Source organism: Triticum urartu, chromosome 3 (assembly GCF_003073215.2).
Source record: "Triticum urartu cultivar G1812 chromosome 3, Tu2.1, whole genome shotgun sequence".
NCBI classification, from domain to species: Eukaryota; Viridiplantae; Streptophyta; class Magnoliopsida; order Poales; family Poaceae; genus Triticum; species Triticum urartu.
Genome location: NC_053024.1, coordinates 720,795,920 through 720,815,527, shown reverse-complemented (window position 1 = coordinate 720,815,527; position 19,608 = coordinate 720,795,920). Strand labels below are relative to the sequence as shown.

At 43.1% G+C, this 19,608-nt stretch overlaps 1 protein-coding gene across 1 annotated transcript; it reads left to right on the top strand.

Annotated features, from left to right (window-relative positions):
* The first annotated feature begins 1,684 nt into the window (after positions 1-1,684).
* Positions 1,685-5,809, top strand: LOC125546200. The gene is made up of 7 exons (XM_048710368.1): positions 1,685-1,983; positions 3,419-3,518; positions 3,604-3,724; positions 3,924-4,045; positions 4,125-4,246; positions 4,760-4,919; positions 5,389-5,809. The coding sequence occupies exons 1-7, from the start codon at positions 1,842-1,844 to the stop codon at positions 5,504-5,506; spliced, it is 885 nt and encodes a 294-aa protein (XP_048566325.1). The 5' UTR covers positions 1,685-1,841; the 3' UTR covers positions 5,507-5,809.
* Positions 5,810-19,608: the final 13,799 nt, after the last annotated feature.

Sequence of the window (19,608 nt, the reverse complement as noted above, 5' to 3'; positions counted from 1 at the left end):
TTTGAGCCGACGAGTGAATTTGCAAACAAACCCTCCGCAAAATGACCATTCAACATAACTACCTACTGGGGCTGGACAACAACGATGCGATGCACAAGTTCACTGCCACGACAATATGAACACTACACAACCCCCTCAACTTGTAGTGAAATTTGAGAACAACTTCAACCAACAAGTAAGCAGCGGAATAATACGAACGACATGAACATATGGCACACGATTTAACATGGAAAAACCTCCTCAACTTGAGGAGTAAAGAAACATGGTTGTGGACCGAGCGGTCCACACAACTTCACTATGAGAATGATAAGTACAAAATCTTCTCTAGCATCTCTAGAGAGATTTACAATACACTCTCTATGTTGCCAACTGATAACAACAACAACAATCATAGGAGGTAAGATTTCAGTAAAGTAGACTTTACACAGCTTTCGGCCCCTATATATATATTTTGCAAACTGCTTTTAAATCGCTGAACCAAACAACACCAAAATTGACAAACAAGTAGACACACGAGATCTTGAGTTCCCCTCAAAATTTTAGCTCAATCGAACACTGTTTTCCTATCCAATCTGTCCGTCCCCCAAAACTACTATGTTCTAAACTGTAGGAGTATAAGCTGACAAAATCACTCCAAAATCGGATGTTCCACTGGCTCAATCCTCAAACCAGCTAACCAAATTAAAGTACTCAAAGTAGGGAACGAGCTCACCAAGTTCAGAGTCAATCTAAGCACATTTGAGCCTTCAATCACCAGCCTGAACATTGTCTAGTCAGAAGCAGCAGATCTGACAGAAACTCCTATTCTCTCTCTCTCTCTCTCTCTCTCGTAGGTTGTGTTTCTCCCTTATGTGGGCTCACTCTAGCAAGCTCACAGTGGCAACCACTACCAGCAAGGATGGAGTGGCTAAGGTTTTCTTCTGTACTTCCTTCACAAGGAAGCAGTCTCAATCATTGGATGCAGCTGCGATCAACGGTTCACATGTGTTTGGACTTACGTGGGCTGATGTTGGGCACACATGGTGTTAGAGTATCTTCAACCACGTACCTCTAATTTGACCCCTCAAATGCTCGCGGACGCGCCCGGTCAGTGATCGGATGTGTCCATTTTGAGCCCCTATTTTTTCATCCACGCACCACACTTCTTATATTTTTTCTCATATGTCTAGTCCGGGGTGGGGACACGTCATACGTGGCGGACTGACCGGGCATATCCGGGCGCGTCCGCAAGTCCTCATATTTGAGATGGATATGAGGGGTGCCTATCAGGCCAGACGTTTGAGACGCATATGGGGATTCTGGTTGGGTCCCGTTTGTGTGACCGGTCACTGACCGGACAACCTGTCCGAGCGTTTGAAATGAGTAGGAAGGGTCCGATTGTAGATGCTCTTACTGGATTCGAGGGACAACCGGTGAGGTGGCGTCACGCGTGGAGCTCATGCAGTCACCAGAGTCCACACGCCATATCTTCCGTACAACATTAGGAAACAGAGCACTCGTACTACTGCTATTCCACGGACGCCCGCGAGACGCAGCCACCTCCCGCACGCCCCTACCGCTACCAGCCGTCCGATCCCCTCCAGGCGCGAGCCCAGCCGTCCGATCGGCACGGGCGGGGCCCGCACGGGCGCCGCTTGCCTCTCCCGGAAGCAAGCCGGGCTTCGTCTCGGATAGAAAAAAGTTGCCAGTCAACCCGTGCAGGCGTGCAGCGGACGAACTCGATTCCCCACAGCCAAAAAGAGAGAAAACATCGGAAGAGGACGGGAGAGGGAGGAAATTTGGAGTCGAGGGGGCAGGAGAAGGGGAGAGCAGAGAAGCTTGGAGGGCGGAGCGCGTCGGCGATGGACGGCGAGTGGTGGAGGAAGAAGTGGGTGGCGTGGGCGGCGGCGGCGGCCATCTTCGTGGTGCTCATGCTCGTCACGCCCGCCATCCCGCAGGACGAGGACTACCACGACTTCGCCGACCAGCGCGACCTCTTCCTAGGTAACCAACCCCACCCCCCGTACCGTACCACGCATCGCCTCCCCTGAATCTTCGCCCCCGCGCCATGCTCTGCCTCTGCCTCGGCCGAGGGCGGAAGATTTTGGGGCGCGGACTCCGCACCGCACGCTGCCGCAGATTCTGCTATTTTTAGCCCCTCAGATTCGTGATCTGGCGAGTCCAGCGGACACGATTAGAGCCAGATGGGGGAGATTGGGGAGCGAGTGAGGCGTTTGTTTGACTGAGTTATGCTCCCTTCCTTGGCATGCTTTTTGGTTACTGGCACACCAAGCAAATGCTTCTGATTGGTCGGCGTTATGTCTGCTGCTTTGATTGATTATATCAGTTAAATTGGCTGCTAACGCATTGGCTTGGCCACTCTGCACACCTCATGAAGGATGCTTACGAATGTATGTGACCAGATTCTGTTGTTTTGTTCTCTTAGGTTGGTGATTGATAGAATAAAGTTGCCAAGGGGGGATTTGGGAGCAAGTGAAGTGTGGATTTGGCTAAAATTACGCTCCATTCATATGGTTTTTTGGTTCATACTACAGAGGGAATGCTTCTGATTGCCAGCACTATCTGTTGCTTTGGTTATACTAGCTGTGCGCTGCCCACGAATCCTGCTGTTTTTAGCAGATTCGTGATTTAGTGAGACCAGCGCGCACGATTGAGGTGAGAAGAGTGGAAACTCGGGAGCGAGTGAACCGTATACTTTTTGGTTAATACACGAAGGGAATGCTTCTGATTGGTTAGTAAACGAAGGGAATGCTTCTGATTGGTCAGCGTTATATGCTTTTCTTTGATTATATCAGCTAAATTGGCTGCTAATGCGACTGCTTGGCCACTCTGCATACTCGATGAACGTTAGGTTCAAATAATGGTACAGATGACGAGCAAACCCATCTGACCAGATTCTGCTTTTTTATTCTCTTAGGTTAGTGATTGATAGCATAAAGTTGCAAAGGGGGGATTTGGGAGCAAATGAAGTGTAGATTCGGCCAAAATTAGGCTCCATTCATTTGTTTTTCTGGTTACTACAGAGGGAATGCTTCTGATTGCCAGCACTATCTGTTGCTTCGGTTATATTAGCTGTGTGGTGCCCACGAATCCTGCTGTTTTTAGCCATTTAGATTTGTGATTTAGCGAGACCAGCGGACACGGTTGATCTGAGAGGAGGGGAATTTGGGAGCGACTCAAGCGGAGGTTCGGCTAAATTACTTTTTTGCTTACTACACGAAGGAAATGCTTCTGATTGGTCAGCATTGTATGCTTTGCTTTGATTATATCAGCTAATTTGGCTGCTAATGCGAGTGCTTGGGCACTCGGCATACTTGTTAAATGATAATAATGAACAATGGTACAGACCAGGAGCAAAATAATGTGGGGAAATAGCTTGGTACTGATCGATACTGTTTTGTTTTGTTCTGTTTTGCAGGGATCCCTAACACATTGAATGTGCTCTCAAATATCCCTTTCCTCTTTGTTGGTCTCGCTGGGCTCATCCTGTGCCACTACAAAGACTACTTCAGGCTATGGTGCAGACTCGATGCTCTTACCAATTTTGGTTCCTTCTGACTCAAATTGAGATTTGAAACACTCTGATGTTGATCCTGCTGGCAGCTCACAGGGGGAGCTCTGGAGTTGGACACTCTTCTATGCTGGTGTCACTACTGTCGGTGTTGGTTCATCCTACTACCATCTCTACCCAAACGATGCCACCTTAGTTTGGGACAGATTGCCTGTGAGTCTTTCCTAGATCTTCTGTGCCATAGATCTAACATTCAGCATCATGATATTTACATCATCATCTCCTATTATGCATAGTTCCAAGCTTGGTGCCATGACATGTACATAGTGTATAGTCCCCAGCCCCTAGGAGGTGCTCCTTCTTTCTTGATTTTAAATATTTTGAGCGTTGACATATGGGCTTGTTTGTCTAGATGACGATTGCTTTTACGTCTATTGTGGCCATTTTCATCATTGAAAGGGTTGATGATAGAGCAGGAACAAAGTCCCTTGCACCCCTTGTTATTGCTGGTGCACTGAGCATCCTGTACTGGAGGTAAGATCTTTCGATTGTTTATCTGTACGTCTCAGAAATATTTCCTTCCTTTGACTTAACTTTCTTCTCTGTTATGTAGTTTCTTTGATGATCTTCGGCCATATGCAATAATCCAGTTCGTTCCATGCATTGTAATACCTGTGATGGCTATAGTTATTCCACCAATGTATACACATTCAAGCTACTGGTTGTGGGCAGCAGGTTAGTGTTATTGTTGCTCAATATCACCAGGGTGTATGCAGTTCCATTATTTGTGTAGATAACTATATGTGATTCGCGTTAATGTACTGGGTTATTTTCATAGCCGGTTTTCTCACAGCATAAGAACTGGTGATACCTTTTTCTTCTTGCAGGCTGTACTCACGATGCTTGGTTGTAAAAAAACTCACTAGAAGTTCCAATGTTCCCCTTAAGTTCTTATTCTCTCAATACCATTGACCGGTGCCAAGCTGATTCTTTTTCCCCAGTCATGTCTGCTGTTACCTAGAAATTTATAAAATAGTCAACAGTCCCAACTAATATAAATGTGTATGAATTGCTGCTTTCTGGTTGTTGGCCTTTGATGAAGTTGCTAGAAGAATGAGTTATGCAGAAGCATTTATTTAAGCGCAATTTAAACATAGGCCACTGCAAGCATTTCTTCTAAGCACATTTTTTGCGAGGGTTTTGTAAGCGCATAGATACTTCTGTTCTGATTTTTCAAATTGATTTCAGGATTTTACCTTCTTGCCAAAGTGGAAGAGGCTGCGGACAAACCTATATATAGGTGGACACATGACATTGTTAGCGGACACACTCTTAAACATCTATGTGCTGCGATGGTACCTGTTTTCTTGACTCTCATGTTGGCAAAGAGGACAATTGAACCTGATAGGTATTTATCAGCTTATTCAATGCATCGCTCGAGTCTATTTTTGTAAAGTTTTAGTTCGATTCAACCACTTTAATCCGATGTTGGTATTGCTCGCTCTGCTTTGAGCATACAAATACACCAAGTGTTACCAAATATCAATAATATTGCCATTCCACTGATTTACCAAATTTTTGATGTTTTCGCTCTTTATGAGGTTGGTTTTTGTTCACTTTGGTTACTAGAATGATATCAGAATAAGACATCCGCAGTTAAATTGTTGATATTTTTAGCATGAACTGAAACTTGCACGGCTAGCTCTTACCGAACTTTTCATGATGCGCTTCTGTTTATTCAAACTAATACTACTCTGGTTCACTTCCAGAAATCAATGTTTGCATTCATCATGTGCATGTAGTTTTCACAACAAGTTCACCACATTGAATAGGCCTTGCATCTATGTATCCATAATGTTTTTTCCTCTGTCATGCAGGGTAAGCTTACTCCAGATGTGGAAGATCAGTTGGAGAGAACGTGGTTCCCAAGATAGCAACACTGTAGACGTCAAATATGATTATGCTGCAGTTTCAACTACCTCTGAACAACAGTAGATATGTGTTCTTCATATGTACTCTACTCCCGAAGTGTAAAAATAGCATCGATCTGAATATCAGGAGCCCCAGCTTGCACGGTTGTGTATCATTGCCTGCTAATCAACGTTCGTATGCTGTTGTTCCTGATCAAAACTTCCTGATCATATCTTGTACAGGAAGGAAAAATATATATTAGTTCCCTCATCAACTCTTTGTGCTCTAGTTTTTGGGAACCTCAAACAGCCTATACCTCCTCCTGCACCTGGAAAGACCGTAGCCTATGTAACTGGACGGGGATCTATTGAGACTGCATCTGCTTCAGTTGTTGCTGCTCTTCCGAGTTCATTAAGCTGCATGCTATGGGCTCAACGTCTTCCGTGTGTGCAAGATAATTTATTGGCTTGCCTGTCTAAGTGATGGATTGAGTTCAGGTTTCTTACTCTTTCAAATAAAAAGTTCAGGTTTTCTTTGTAGAATGAGGAGGGGTTAATGCATCATCGATTTGGGATACAGGGCCACATAACTGCGATATAGAGGCGGGGGCTCTGGGCCTAGATTCCCCCTGTTTTATCATGCAATTGTTGCCATGGATTGGGAACTCTAGATTTTGATTTCAGGTCCCCATGTTTTCTTTTTGATAGAGGCCTATGGCTGATTCCACCAGTAAAAATGACATTTTTGCGGAACACAATAAGCATGATCTGCCATGCCATAGTAAGGCAAATGATCATGGCAAGATGATGACCTGATGATTTCTTTGGTAGAGGGAATCGAGACTATATATATGCAAGAGGCAGTTTTCCCACCACCACACAATGCATACATGGTGTTGGCTGGGTGAAACGGTCCATACTCCATGCTCTTTGTTTCTAAGATACTAGCAAAAAGGGCCGTGCGTTGCAACGGGAGAAAAAAATACCACACGCTCTTAATTTACAAAAAATGTTCTATAATTGAGAATATGTAGCTATTTCTTAAATAAATGAAGAGTTTAAAAGGTTGTTAAAAAGATACAGGATTTTTTAATCATAAAAAGAGATTTTTTTTGTCTGGAAAAGAACATTTTTTATGGTCTCCTGTTGACGCGCATATTTCATCACTATTTCTTGCCGTACATGTCATAGGTATTGGTTCATGTTTCATCACTATTTATTTCTGATCAAACTTGTCTTTGATTTTATTTTATTTTCATGCATGCCTCCATTTTTTTCATGCATGTCCTCTTTTTCTTCTTCTTATATATAGGAGAATAGCGCAACGTCTCATCTTTATCAGATCTCCTCTGCATTTCTCTTTTATTTATTTTATAGCGGACATCCCATCTTTATTGGGTCCTTTTATTTCTTGTCATGCATGTCCTTATTTAGGCGTCTCTAACAAATTTATCTTTTATTTGATGTCCAATCCTGATTTTGCTGAGGTGTTCATCCCCAATCTGAATCAGTACCGATATGAAAAAAAACCGGATAATGCATTGTTGATTACCATTGCAGCCTAGATAATATTTTTTTTAATTGTTAACAGGTAAAATAACATCATATTTAGATTCTACATATTTTTCTAATCAAATTCCATATATAATATGTTAAATTTGGAGTTACGGTTTAAAAGATATGAGTATTTAAAAAAACATTTGATATGTATTACGGGTTTAATGTCAGAAACATCAAGGGATTTTCTACAAAATAGCATGATGGACTAAGAATACCTATTTCTTTTATTAGTAAAAAAAATAGGTATAGATTAGAGTAAACCAATAGAAAAATCATATTTTGGTTCAACGAATTTGTGAGCCAATAGAGGGACACGCAAATAGAGTTCATGTTGAACCAGGATGGGAGGAGAGCCAATAGAGAGATTTCCTGTTGAACCAACATGGGAGAAGTGCTAGGACCAAAACAATTGGAAGGAATTGATCAAAAAACTGATGAAGGATTAGTCGGATTTTGGTGTAAAATATGGGATAGTTGAGAAGATAACCGCGTCTACTCTTGGTGAATTTTTCTTTTTATTCTCGATGGGAACAACATATATAGCGAGTCGGTTCAATGATTACCGAGAGTAAAACATAAGGTAAATGGCCTAAGCAAAGCCCCTGGTTCAACTAAATTACAGTAAACAGTAACTAAAGCAATAAGCCAAGTAACAACAGCCATTGGATCTTGCCATGGTTGGATAACCGACTGTGCCCTTCTCTTGTGTTGCTCTGAGATTTGACTGGGTTATTTCATAGTTGATTTTCCTACAGCATAAAAACTGGTGATATACCTTTTTCTTTTGAGAGTCTGTACTCATGATGCTTGGTTATAAACCATAGTTGCCTTGAAGTTCATAGAAAACTCACTAGAAGTTATATTGTTCCCCTTATTAAGTTTTTATTCTCTCAATACCATTGACCGGTGCCAAGATGATTCTGTTTCCCCAGTCATTTCTGCTGTTATCTAGAAATTTATCAAGCAGTCAACAGTCCAATTAATATAAATATATCTGAACTTCTCCTTTTCGGTTGTTGATGAAATTGCTACAAGAATGAGCTATGCAGAAGCATTTATTTAAGCGCAGTTTAAAGAATAGGCCATTGCCGAACCATTTTGTCTAAGCGCAATTTCTCACGAGGGTTTGCTAAGCGTAAAGTTATATTGTCTGGATACTTTTGTTCTGATTTTTCAAATTGATTTGAGGATTCTACCTTCTTGCCAAAGTAGAAGAGGCTGCAGACAAACCTATATATAGGTGGACACATGAGATTGGTAGTGGGCATACTCTTAAACATCTATGTGCTGCGATGGTACCTGTTTTGTTTTTGACTCTGATGTTGCAAAGAGGACAATTGAACCTGACAGGTGTGCATCAGCTTACTCAATGCGTTGATTCAGTCTATTTTTGTAGAGTTATAGTTCGATTGAACCACTTTAAATCTGATGTTAGTATTGCTTGTTCTGCTTCGAGCAATACAAATACACCCAAATTTATGCTACAATATCATGGATTCCCATTCCACTGATGCTAAAATTGTGATGTTTTTGCTCGTTATGAGGCTGATCTTTATTCACTTTGATTACTAGAATGATAACAGAATAAGGCATCACCAGATTCATCATGTGTACGTAGTTTTGACAACATCACCACCACATTGAATAGGCCTTGCATCTATGTATCCATGTGAGTAATATTTTTCCTCTGTCATGCAGGGTAAGCATACTCCAGATGTGGAAGATCAGTTAGAGAGAACGCGGTTCCCAAGATAGCAACACTGTAGATGTCAAATATGATTATGCTGCAGTTTCAACTACGTCTGAATAACAGTAGATATGTGTTCTTCATATGTACTCCCGAAGTGTAAAAATAGCATCAATCTGAATATCAGGAGTGTGCACAGTTGTGTGTTATTGCCTGCTAATCGACGTTTGTATGTGGTTGTTCCTGATCAAATCTTGTACACGAAGGAAAAATGTATATCAGCGGCCTCATCAACTCTTTGTGCTTTAGTTTTTGTGAACCTCCAATGGCCTATACCTCGACCTGCACCTGGAAAGACCAGAGCCAATGTAACTGGACGGGGGTCTACCGTGGCTGCATCCGCTTCAGTTGTTGCTACTCTTCGGAGTCCATTAAGCTGCATGCTACGCGCTCGATGACTTCCGGGTGTGCAATATCATATATTGTCTTGCCTGCCTAAGTGATGGATTGAGTTCAGGTTTCTTACTCTTTCAAAAAAGAAGAAAAGAGTTCATGTTTTCAGCACAGAATGAGGGGTTAATGCATCGTCGATTTGTGATACAGGGGCACATAACTGCGATTTAGAGGTGGGAGCTCTGGACCCAGATTTCCCCTGTTTTATCATGCAACTGTTGCCATGGATTGAGAAGTCTAGATTCTGATTTCAGGTTCCCATGTTTTCTTTTCGGTAGAGGTGTACGGCTGATTGCAGCAGTGAAAATGGCATTTTTGCGAAACACAATAAGCATGATGTTCCGCCATGCCATAGTAATGCAAATGATCATGGCAATACAATGACCTGATGATTTCTTTTGTAGTAGGGGAATACGACTATATATATGCAAGCTGCAGTATTCCTACCACCACACAATGCATACATGGTGTTGGCTGGGTGAAACTGTCAAAACTCCACGGTTTTGTTTCCGAGATATTGAAGTAAACCAATAGAAAAAGCATATTTTGCTTCACTCAATTTGTGAGCCAATAGACGGACCTGCCCTACTCCTGTTTAACCAGCATGGGAGGAGAGCCCATACAGGGAGCTCCCACTGAACCAACATGGAAGGAATTGATCGAAAGATCGACGAGGGATTTGTCAGATTTTGGTGTAAAATGCGGGATACTTGAGAAGATAATCGCCTCTACTTCTAATCCAAGTTATTTTTGGCGAATTCTTTCTTACTCTTTATTCATGATGGTTATGACATATATAGACGGATCGGTTCAACGATTACCGAGAGTAAAACATGAGGTAAATGGCCTAAGCAAAGCCCCATGGTTGAACTAAATTACAGTAAACAGTAACTATAACAATAAGCCAAGTAACAGCAGCCATTGGATTCTGATGGATAACTAAGGGATATATGTTAAGATTTCTCTCCTGCTAGGACCTGACAAAGAGTCCATCAGAAAGAAGTATCCTAAGAGTCCATTAGGAATTTGTAAGATTAGAAAGACTCCAATTGTATATAAGGAAATCTAATTGTATTAGGAGAATGGGAAAGGCAAAGGCCTCAAGGGCCTAAGCATCCATTATATAAGGATGGCATGTGGCCATGCATTTTCTTTTCCCAATTTGTTCTCTCATCTAAACATATGTCTATGTCTCAAAAAAAAATCTAAACCTATGTATGCCACCGACAAAAATAAAGAAACAATAAATGTACGCGGTATAATCTTTTCGTATTGTTTAATATGACAAAAAATGGCGGGGTTCAGGTATCTCAACGGTAACGAGCAAGGTCTAGCATCCATCTGCAGCAAAATAAACAAAAGCTAAGAAAGGATGCCTCCTACAGCTAACACCACAATAGCTATCAGAGTTCTGGAGCAAAACACAACTGAACAAATTCATAGAGAAATAGCTGCACTAGAGGGATTAATGCGTCATCGAATTGAGATACAGGTACATGACCAATATTTAATATGGGAGCTGTGGACCACTTCCCCTATTTTGTCATGCAGCTACTGCCATGGATTAGGAGCCCTGTATTCAGATTTCAGAGTTCCATGTTTCCTTTCTGACAGAGGTGACGGGGCGATTCTAGCGAGTACAAACTGCAATACCACGGAACACCATAAGCATGACGATCCATCATGCCATACTAATGCAAATAATCATGGCAATATGATGACCCGTGGAGCTCTTTGGTAGCAGGGGATTCGAAACTATATATATGCAAGCAGAGGTCCTTTGTTGGAAACAGTTGACACTCCATACCCTTTTTTTTACTGAGATATTAGAGTAAACCAGTACAACGAGCAAATTTTGCTTCACAGAATTTGAGAAACGATGACGGTGTTGGTCAAAGGTGTAGTGTAAAGAATGCCAAAGCCAGCCGTTGAGTGAGAGTGATGTGTGCTTCCTCTATTCAATCACAATTGTTTGTCTTTCAGGAACCCATGGCAGACAGATATTGAAGTGCGGAATAGCAAAATATCATGGATAATATTACCATTCTACTGATGCTAATATATATTTATTCATTTTTTTAATCAAAACTGTGTGTATATTTATTAATGAAACACGTAGTCATTAGTCATTAAAATCTTGTCTCACCCGATCCAACACACAGGTTGGGACTGAATGAACATTACCCGCCACACACATAATTCAAACTAAATCTAGTGATGCCTTCGGTGACGTCGACTGGTGTAGTAGCGAATAGGCCCTAGCACGATCACCAGACCTCGCCACTGTCACCCTGGGCACAGTCCGAGGCTGCGGTACCTTTTCCTATATTCACGATCGCATCCACATTTAGCATTTACCAACCCATCTTGTAGGCCTCTTCCATTTAATTCTTTACCGGGCTTTATTTAAACTGCTTCAGATTTCTTGGTTCATCCATAAGAAATATAAGTTTGCTCTCATATATTCATTGCATTTATCCAACATTACCATCAGGACCCAATCCAGCCTACACACTTAGTTCTCATATATTCATTGGATTTACGCAATATTCTCGACATCTGCATTTAACTTGGTATTTTTTCCATGAACGGAACCTTACACGCCTAGTTCTTAGCAAACTTTTCATGGTGCGCTTCTAACTATTCAAACTAATACCACCTGTACGTAGAATTCATGTTCGCATTCATCCCGTGTACGTAGTGTCAACAACAACTTCACAAGATTGAATAGGCCTGGGATATGTACTGTACGAAGCCTTTCATCTCTGTACCCGTGTGACTAATATTTTTTTCTCTGTCATGCACAGTAAGCTTGCTCCAGATGGGGAAGATCAGTTGGAGAGAACATTGTTCCAAAGAAAGCAACACCGTAGACATCAAATATGATTAAGCTGCAATTTCGACTAGTAAATCTGAACGACAGTAGATACATATGGGTTTCTCATGCGTGCATACTTGCAAAGTGTAGAAATGGCGTCGATCTGAATATCGGGAGCCCTAGTTTGGACGGTTGTGTGTTATTGGTTGACGATCTTGATAAGATCTTGTAGTGAATACTCCCTCCGTTTCTAAATATAAGTCTTTTTGGAGATTCCAATATGGACTACATATGGACCAAAATGAATGAATCTACACTCTAAAATACGTCTATATACATCTGTATGTACTTCCTATTGAAATCTCTAAAAGGACTTATGTTTAGTAATGGAGGGAGTATATTCCAGGGGCCTCATCAACTCTTTCTTGGTCTAGCTTTTGCAAATATCGAATAGCCTAGAACTTGTCCTGCACCTGGTAGGAAAGATCAGAGCCTATGACAGAGGAGGGGGATCTACTGAGACATTGTTCGTGCTTCCCGTGGGGCTTCTGAGTCCATTAAGCTGCATGCCATGATATACCTTTACTAGACTTTCAACCCCGTTAAATGTCCGGCGGCAAATCATTGCTGAGGCCATGGAGCGGCACTGGTCATGCAGGACTGAAGGTATATCTGTGGAAATTCCCCCTTCAGTGCTCTGTTTTGCCTATTGCATCCATCTACATATAGTATAAACAGATTCGCTTACTGGCCATTTTTGTTAGGAAAAACGATAGTTGAAACTCACGGCTTAAACAAGTTCAGTGTTTACTCATTGCAAGCGGACCATAGCCAACCTCTCCAAGTAGAAAAAATGGAACTTACAAACATGGTTTAGAAGGAACAGCAAAATGCATACAGAATTAGGTAGCCATACAACTGGTCCAGATTTCTCATTTTCAAAACAATGTGCAGTTTTCATTAGGTGAAAGTCAGAAAAAAGCATTGTAATAACTTTCAGATTTTTTTTTTCGAAAAGGGGGGTCTCCCCGGCCTCTGCATCAGAGTGATGGAGGCCAGGGAGCATTTGGTTACTGGATCTGTCCGCTGGGAGATGGTAGCTCGGTAATAACTTTCAGATATAGGTTTCATAACGTAGCCATCCAACAGAATCAGTGGGGTCTCAAGGGAAGCTTTAAGCCCAGGTTCGTTTGTATTGAGGGCAATCTTCTGAATTGTGTAGCCTTTATGTTGTGTTGGTTTCGCTATCTCGATGATAACAGAAGGTAAGAATGGAACACTTATAGAAAAAAGGAAGAAAGAAAGAAGCGGAATTAACGCATCATCGACTTGAGATACAAGGTACATAGGTGCAATTGAGATACAAGCCCAGATTTCCCCTGTTTTTATCATGGAACTGTTGCAATGGATTGGGAGCTCTTGATTCAGATATCAGAGTTCCATGTTCCCTTTTTGACATAGGTGAAGGTGTAGTTCCAGTAGTAAAAATGGCATATCCGCGAAACACAATAAGCATGATGATCTACAATGCCATGATAATGAAAACGCTCATGCCAATATGATGACATGATGAGTTCCTTCATGGCAGGGAATCGACACTATGGGAGTGTTCGGTTCCTCGCCGCTTCTCTAACTCCGCTCCTGGAGGGGACGAGATTGCAGCTTACTTTGACGGAGCTGTAAAAACCGAGCTCCACAACTCCTCAGAGCGGATCGATTCCAAACAGTGCCTATATATATATATATATATATATATATATATATATATATATATATATATATAATATTTCCACCACCACACAATCCACACATGGGAGGTCCTCTGTTGGATGTGTGAAACAGTCCATATTCCATTCTTTTGATTCTGAGATATTAGAGTAAGCCAATATGAAAGGCACATTCAGCCTCACCAAATTTGTGAGCCGATACGGAGTGCTCGTCCAGCGACCCCCAATCGCTGGCTGTTTTCCCACATCCTTCCTTATACGGGAGTTCATGAGGAACTGAGGCTTAACAGAGCACCAGGCGATCACGCTCCAAATTTCTGAACCGCGCCGGACTGCCGGGATTTGCTCTTCCGTGATCCACCATAGGTCTGCTTGCCGTCGAGCAGTCAGCTTTCCACTCATCCGTTGACATTTGCGGCAAATCCCGCTTGCGCCGACATGCCGTATGGTTAGAGTACCGTACATGAGGGGCGAGCCACTTGACAATCTGATACTGGAGGGTGACAGGTCGGAGGCTCGGAGATGGTCGAGACATGATTTTTTTTTCAAAACTATGACATATTTTATAGCATTTTCGGAAACTATAGCATGATTTTCATAAAAATCAAAAGTAGTAGTTCGTTGGCCATCTCTTGGCCGAAGTAGTAGTTTTCGGCCACAGTTAGGCCGAAGTAGAGTTTTCGGCCAACTCTTGGCCGAAGAGTGGGGTACCTGGCCGAAAAGGCACTTTTCGGTCAACCCTAGGCTGAAATAGACTTTTTGGTTAAGTCTAGGCCGAAAAGTACTTTTTGGTCATCTCTTGGCCGAAGTTGCATGGCTCATGCTGAAATGTATTTTCTCGCCACCCGTTTCCCGCCAACCCCTTCCCGCCCATCCCTTCCCGCCTTATTTTCCCGCCAATCCCTTCCCGCCTTATTTTCCCGCCAACCCTTTCCCGTCATACCGCAGTTATTCTTTCCCGCCATTTTCTCCTCTGTATCTATAAAACCCCCTTCAGGCGGAGGTGGATAAGCATTCCAGTGTAGTGTAGTCGAGATGTCCCATTATCCATTCGATCGTAGTTTTCACCCTGGGATGAGCAGCACTCTTCTGAGTCTAGTTACCGATTTCAAGATGGACAATAGGATAGTTCCATGGGACGAACTCACCGGTAGTGACACCATAATGAATGAGTTGGCTCACCAATTACGTAGGTCTGGGTGGCCTGAAAGGACCTATGAGGAGGTACGTCAAGAACTTCTTAGGTTGCATGAAAGGTGGAAGAAGGTAGTGGAGCCGAAGAGTGAAACTTTTAGAAGGACTGCAGCAAAGAATACATTTTTATGGACTGAGGAGAGCGAGGACGACGAAGATATCTTCATGCCGCCACTTTCGGGTTCTGCATCGTCGAAGGGCAAGAGTTCTGCATTGTCCAAAGGCAAGAGTTTTGCATCCTCGAAGGGCAAGAGTTCTGCATCTACCAAGGGCAAGAGTTCTGCATCGACGGAGGGCAAGATGACCGCATCGTCGAAGGGCAAGAGGGCTGCATCAACGGAGGATGACGATGATGACTTCATGTAGTATGTAAGATGTATTCCAGTTGCACCGTTTCATTCAGATGTATTTGCATTATTAGTTTGTATTGTATTATTGTAGGGCATTATGTTCTATCTGAATTTCATTTTGTAGTATGTAAGATGTATTGCACAAGTTCAGCCGCACCGTTTAATTCAGATGTACTTGTATCTTAATTATCGCTTGTAGTCTATTTGGAAATGTAACTGGAATAAAAATGCGAATTAATAGTAATATGTCTCTCGCATACATAAAACAATATATGTCTCCTGATCAGATAGAAGCAAGTGCGATAGTAACACATACATGAAGCATGTCTCATACATAAATACTGACACACAGCTGCAAATAGTCTGAAACTAACATAGATAATGAGTCATACATAGATAGATAAGCATATCAATGCGGGGGACGACGACGAGTCTGGGTCTTCCTCGGGCGAGGACCGGAAGGCGATAAGCGCTGAGGCGGTAGACGAGGCTCGCGATAACCACGACCATAGTTAACCTCGTCTGTCACGGTCTGTGTCTCCTGTGTCGGTGGTGGTGGTGGAGTGTGAAACACTGTCTGCGAGAAGCCATAAATGTTTGTAGCTTGGTCATCATCCTCGCGGTCACCCTCAAAGTACGAAGCACCACCACTAAGGATCGGTGACTGCTCTGAATGCATGAACGGTTGCGACTGGTTGCCGCCCGCGGTAAAGTAAAACATGTAAAATTGATACAAACGCATGAACGAAGCACCACCAGTAAGCATCAATGACTGCTGAGAATGCAAGAACGATTACTACATTGCGGTAAAGAATGTAGTGAGTAGTGTTACCTAGTTCCATGTGATGCCAGTAAGCGCTCCCTAGCTGTGAAGGAGGTGGCTGATGCCAGGAGGAGCTCCCTGGCTGTGAAGGAGGTGGCTCATGCCAGGAAGAGCTCCCTGGCTGTGAAGGAGGTGGCTCATGCCAGGAAGAGCTCCCTGGTTGTGAAGGATGAGGTTCTGCACGGTGCACAGAGGGTCGTGGTTCTGAACGGTGCACAGAGGGTCGTGGTTCTGAATGCTGTACAGAGGGACGTGGCGAACGATGTGCTGGAGGAGGAAGTGCAACATCCAAAGACCGTCTACACGTAACAGCTGCGTAAATCCCGCGTAGCTTGTCATCAAGACGCCTCAACCATGAGACGCCCTCTCGCGGTGGGATAGTTTCTCCCCTCTGAAAGCGCCGCATTAAAGTGGAAACCTCCTCTCGCTCCTGTACTGTCAAGTCACCCTGTACACGAAGAGTTAACCAATTATATCCTCGTTGTATGATAGACACCACGAATAGACAACCAACCGAATATGTCCAGATTAACAAAAGACTTAACATATGAGAATCAAGGCATTTACCGCGTGGTGTCTGGTTCCCACAACAGAGGCAGTTGGGTACATATCGCTGGTGAGAGGGGCTTCGATCTGATCAGGAGCAGCTGATGGAACCAAGTAGATCCTCGTTGTATGCCGGTAACGCTGCAGATACAACCCGAACATTTCCCAGTTAAAGGCCCGAACCTCACCCCAGATATTTGTCGCAGCGGTAGTCCATTCGTCAACGTAAGGGGTAATGCTCTTAAGCCAATAAGCCATGGACTTGTTTCCTCCTAGGCGACTGTCCCTGAGATTGACATGCGCGATACATGATTAGGTATATTATGAATGATTAGGTATATTATGAATGCATAGCTCACAACTAAAATAGTATTAGTACTTACTTGTGCACGTGTTCTGGCAAGTGTGGAATATCTGGAATCTCAGGCTCTTGATATAGACCGAACTGTCTCATCACCCTATGAAGAGACATCTCCTCAACCGTCACGTCAAACACCAACTTGGCCTTGGTCATCCAAAAGTGCCGATCTCTAGTGCACAATCTGCGCCGTGGCTCCCAGATAACTTGATCCTCGTGCAAACTATCAAACTGCGCCGTGAAGGATGGGTAGCATCCCCTAACCTGACTATACGCAAACTGTCTCTGTGCATGACAACAAATAAGCATTAGTAATACTATTGAATGGCAAGAAATAATTGAATTAATTGTTACTTAATATAAATGTACCTCTCGCCGTGCCCAAACAGATCCCATAGTAGGTAAGTCGCCGATAGCAGGCACATAAGCCCCAGCTAAGTCCTCCAAACCAAAAGGTTTATCAACGTAGACATAGGGTCGTCCAATAGGGAATCTCTCATACGACCAGAGCTGCAACAATAATGGACATCCAACAAGACTAGATTTTCTAGACTTCAACAAGCAAGCTTTGCACAGGCCTCTGTACGTAGCCGCTAACACAGCAGAACCAAAACTCCTTTGTAGAATATCTGCAGGGCAACGTGTGTCAGCCATCTCTCGTGCAATAATGATGAGTCGTGCATCGACAGTGGTCACGTGGTTCTCCGTAAACATCGTCTTGCCGAACAGCTAAAGAATATATGCCTCTAGGGACCGGTCAATCTGTGCCTCCGACAACTGAACATCGGGATATCCTAACGAGACAATCTATATAGAAACGTAATAATTGTATGAACACCGGACAACTAAAAAACAACATTTGTTTAAGTGGCCGTGATGCTTACCTGAAACTGGCTCAACCATCTAAAAAGAGGTCCATGAGGATCGTTGTCTATGGCCCTAGCAGTCGGGACTGCAGCTAAAAAACGGGTCTGCATCGCTGCTTGCCACCCAGATTCTGCCTCTAAGGGACCTATGGCAGCATCGGCCAGAGGTAATCCCAACAAGTAAGACACATCCTGTAAAGTAGGCGCCATCTCTCCCTAGGGAAAGTGAAACATATGTGTCTCTGGTCTCCATCTATCTACTAAGCAGGTAAGGAGTGACTTGTCGTAAGAGAAACGTTTCACTTACCTCTTGTGTAACTGTAATGGTTCACCTGCCTCATCTAAGTCCGGACCATCAATCCACTCATCCAACGTACCCTCAACCAGCCGTGCCAAGGGTAGAAGTCCAGCCCAACTTAACCTACAAAATTAAGAGATTGTTAGCGGCTATGAAAAGTATGTCAAACATAGTAAGTCATTATATGGATTCCATTATATGCACACATACCTATCAACCCATGAATCGTGTATCATCCAGTTAGTCTTTGGGGTACGAGTGACCAACACGTCTAAGTTGTTGCTCGCTTCCATAAGGGCGCCCCGGTGCTTTCTATCGATGTTACCATTAAGCAGTGGATACGAAGACATAACTGCAATTCAAACAGTCCTGACATATTACAAATTAAAACATAGTCCTGACATATTATAAATTAAAACATAGTCCTGACATATTACAAATTAAAACATAGTCCTGACATATTACTAATTAAAACATAGTCCTGACATATTACAAATTAAAACATAGACCTGACATATCACATATTAAAACCCACTACGACACATTATATAGCTTGTGAGTTATTTCTTCCTCGTCCGCCCCTTCGGCCTCGACTGCCACGACCACGTCCGCCTCTTGCTCCTGTTGTCGCAGCCGTCGATGTGGAAGCACTCGTCGATGCGGAAGCACCATCTTTGTTCAGGTCGGGACAATATTTCATCCTATGCCCATAAGCCGCGCATAACAAACATTGTCTGGTTGCTCCACCAGCTTCAGACTGGTCCATATCGTTCCGGATGCCACGGGCCTTTCGTCTGCCCCTACTTGTTCGCCGAAGGTCTGGATGCGGGATGTATACTCTCTCACCGTCGTTTACCTTGTTGAAATTGCCGACGACTCTAAACCCTGTCATCTCGCCTGTCCAGGTGTTGAGCACTGCCTCTTTTAAATAGTATGGGGACACGAAGGAGATAGCATCCAACTCAATCTGGCCACAGGCAGCCAACACATGAGAGCAAGGTAGGTGCAACAACTTCGGTTTGTTGCATGTACACTCACACGTTGGATAAAATTCCGTTCCAATTTTTACCTCGTGTGTCTTCACCTCATTTCCAGAACCAAAACCATCGGTAGGAAGCTGAACCTCATACCTCCTTTCTTGATTCCCTATGAGTCTGACAGTGTGCTTCTTTGCTTTCTCTATCTTCTTTGCCATGTATTTCATGACACGGCTACAATAAGGTGTGTTCTGATTATCTTTAATATGCTTCTTTGCTAACTCGTGCCTTTCTCTGAAATATCTCAAAGTGCCATGGAATACAGCCTCCACAATAGCTGTGAGTGGCAATGCTCTATTCCCTCTCAGCACAAAGTTATACACCTCTGCAAGATTGGTTGTCATGTGGCCATACCTAGCTCCATATGTGTCATGCAGCAAAGACCAATTCACTGGAGGCTCTTTCTCTATCCACTCAGAAAAATTCTTTATTGCCCTTCCCTTCTTTCTCCTAGTATTAGGAGGGTCAAT

Coding starts and splice junctions, on each gene's coding strand:
- LOC125546200 (XM_048710368.1), top strand. CDS start 1,842: ATGGACGGCGAGTGGTGGAGGAAGAAGTGGGTGGCGTGGGCGGCGGCG. Junction 3,519..3,603: donor AAAGACTACTTCAGGCTATG/GTGCAGACTCGA, acceptor TCCTGCTGGCAG/CTCACAGGGGGAGCTCTGGA. Junction 4,247..4,759: donor CTACTGGTTGTGGGCAGCAG/GTTAGTGTTATT, acceptor AATTGATTTCAG/GATTTTACCTTCTTGCCAAA.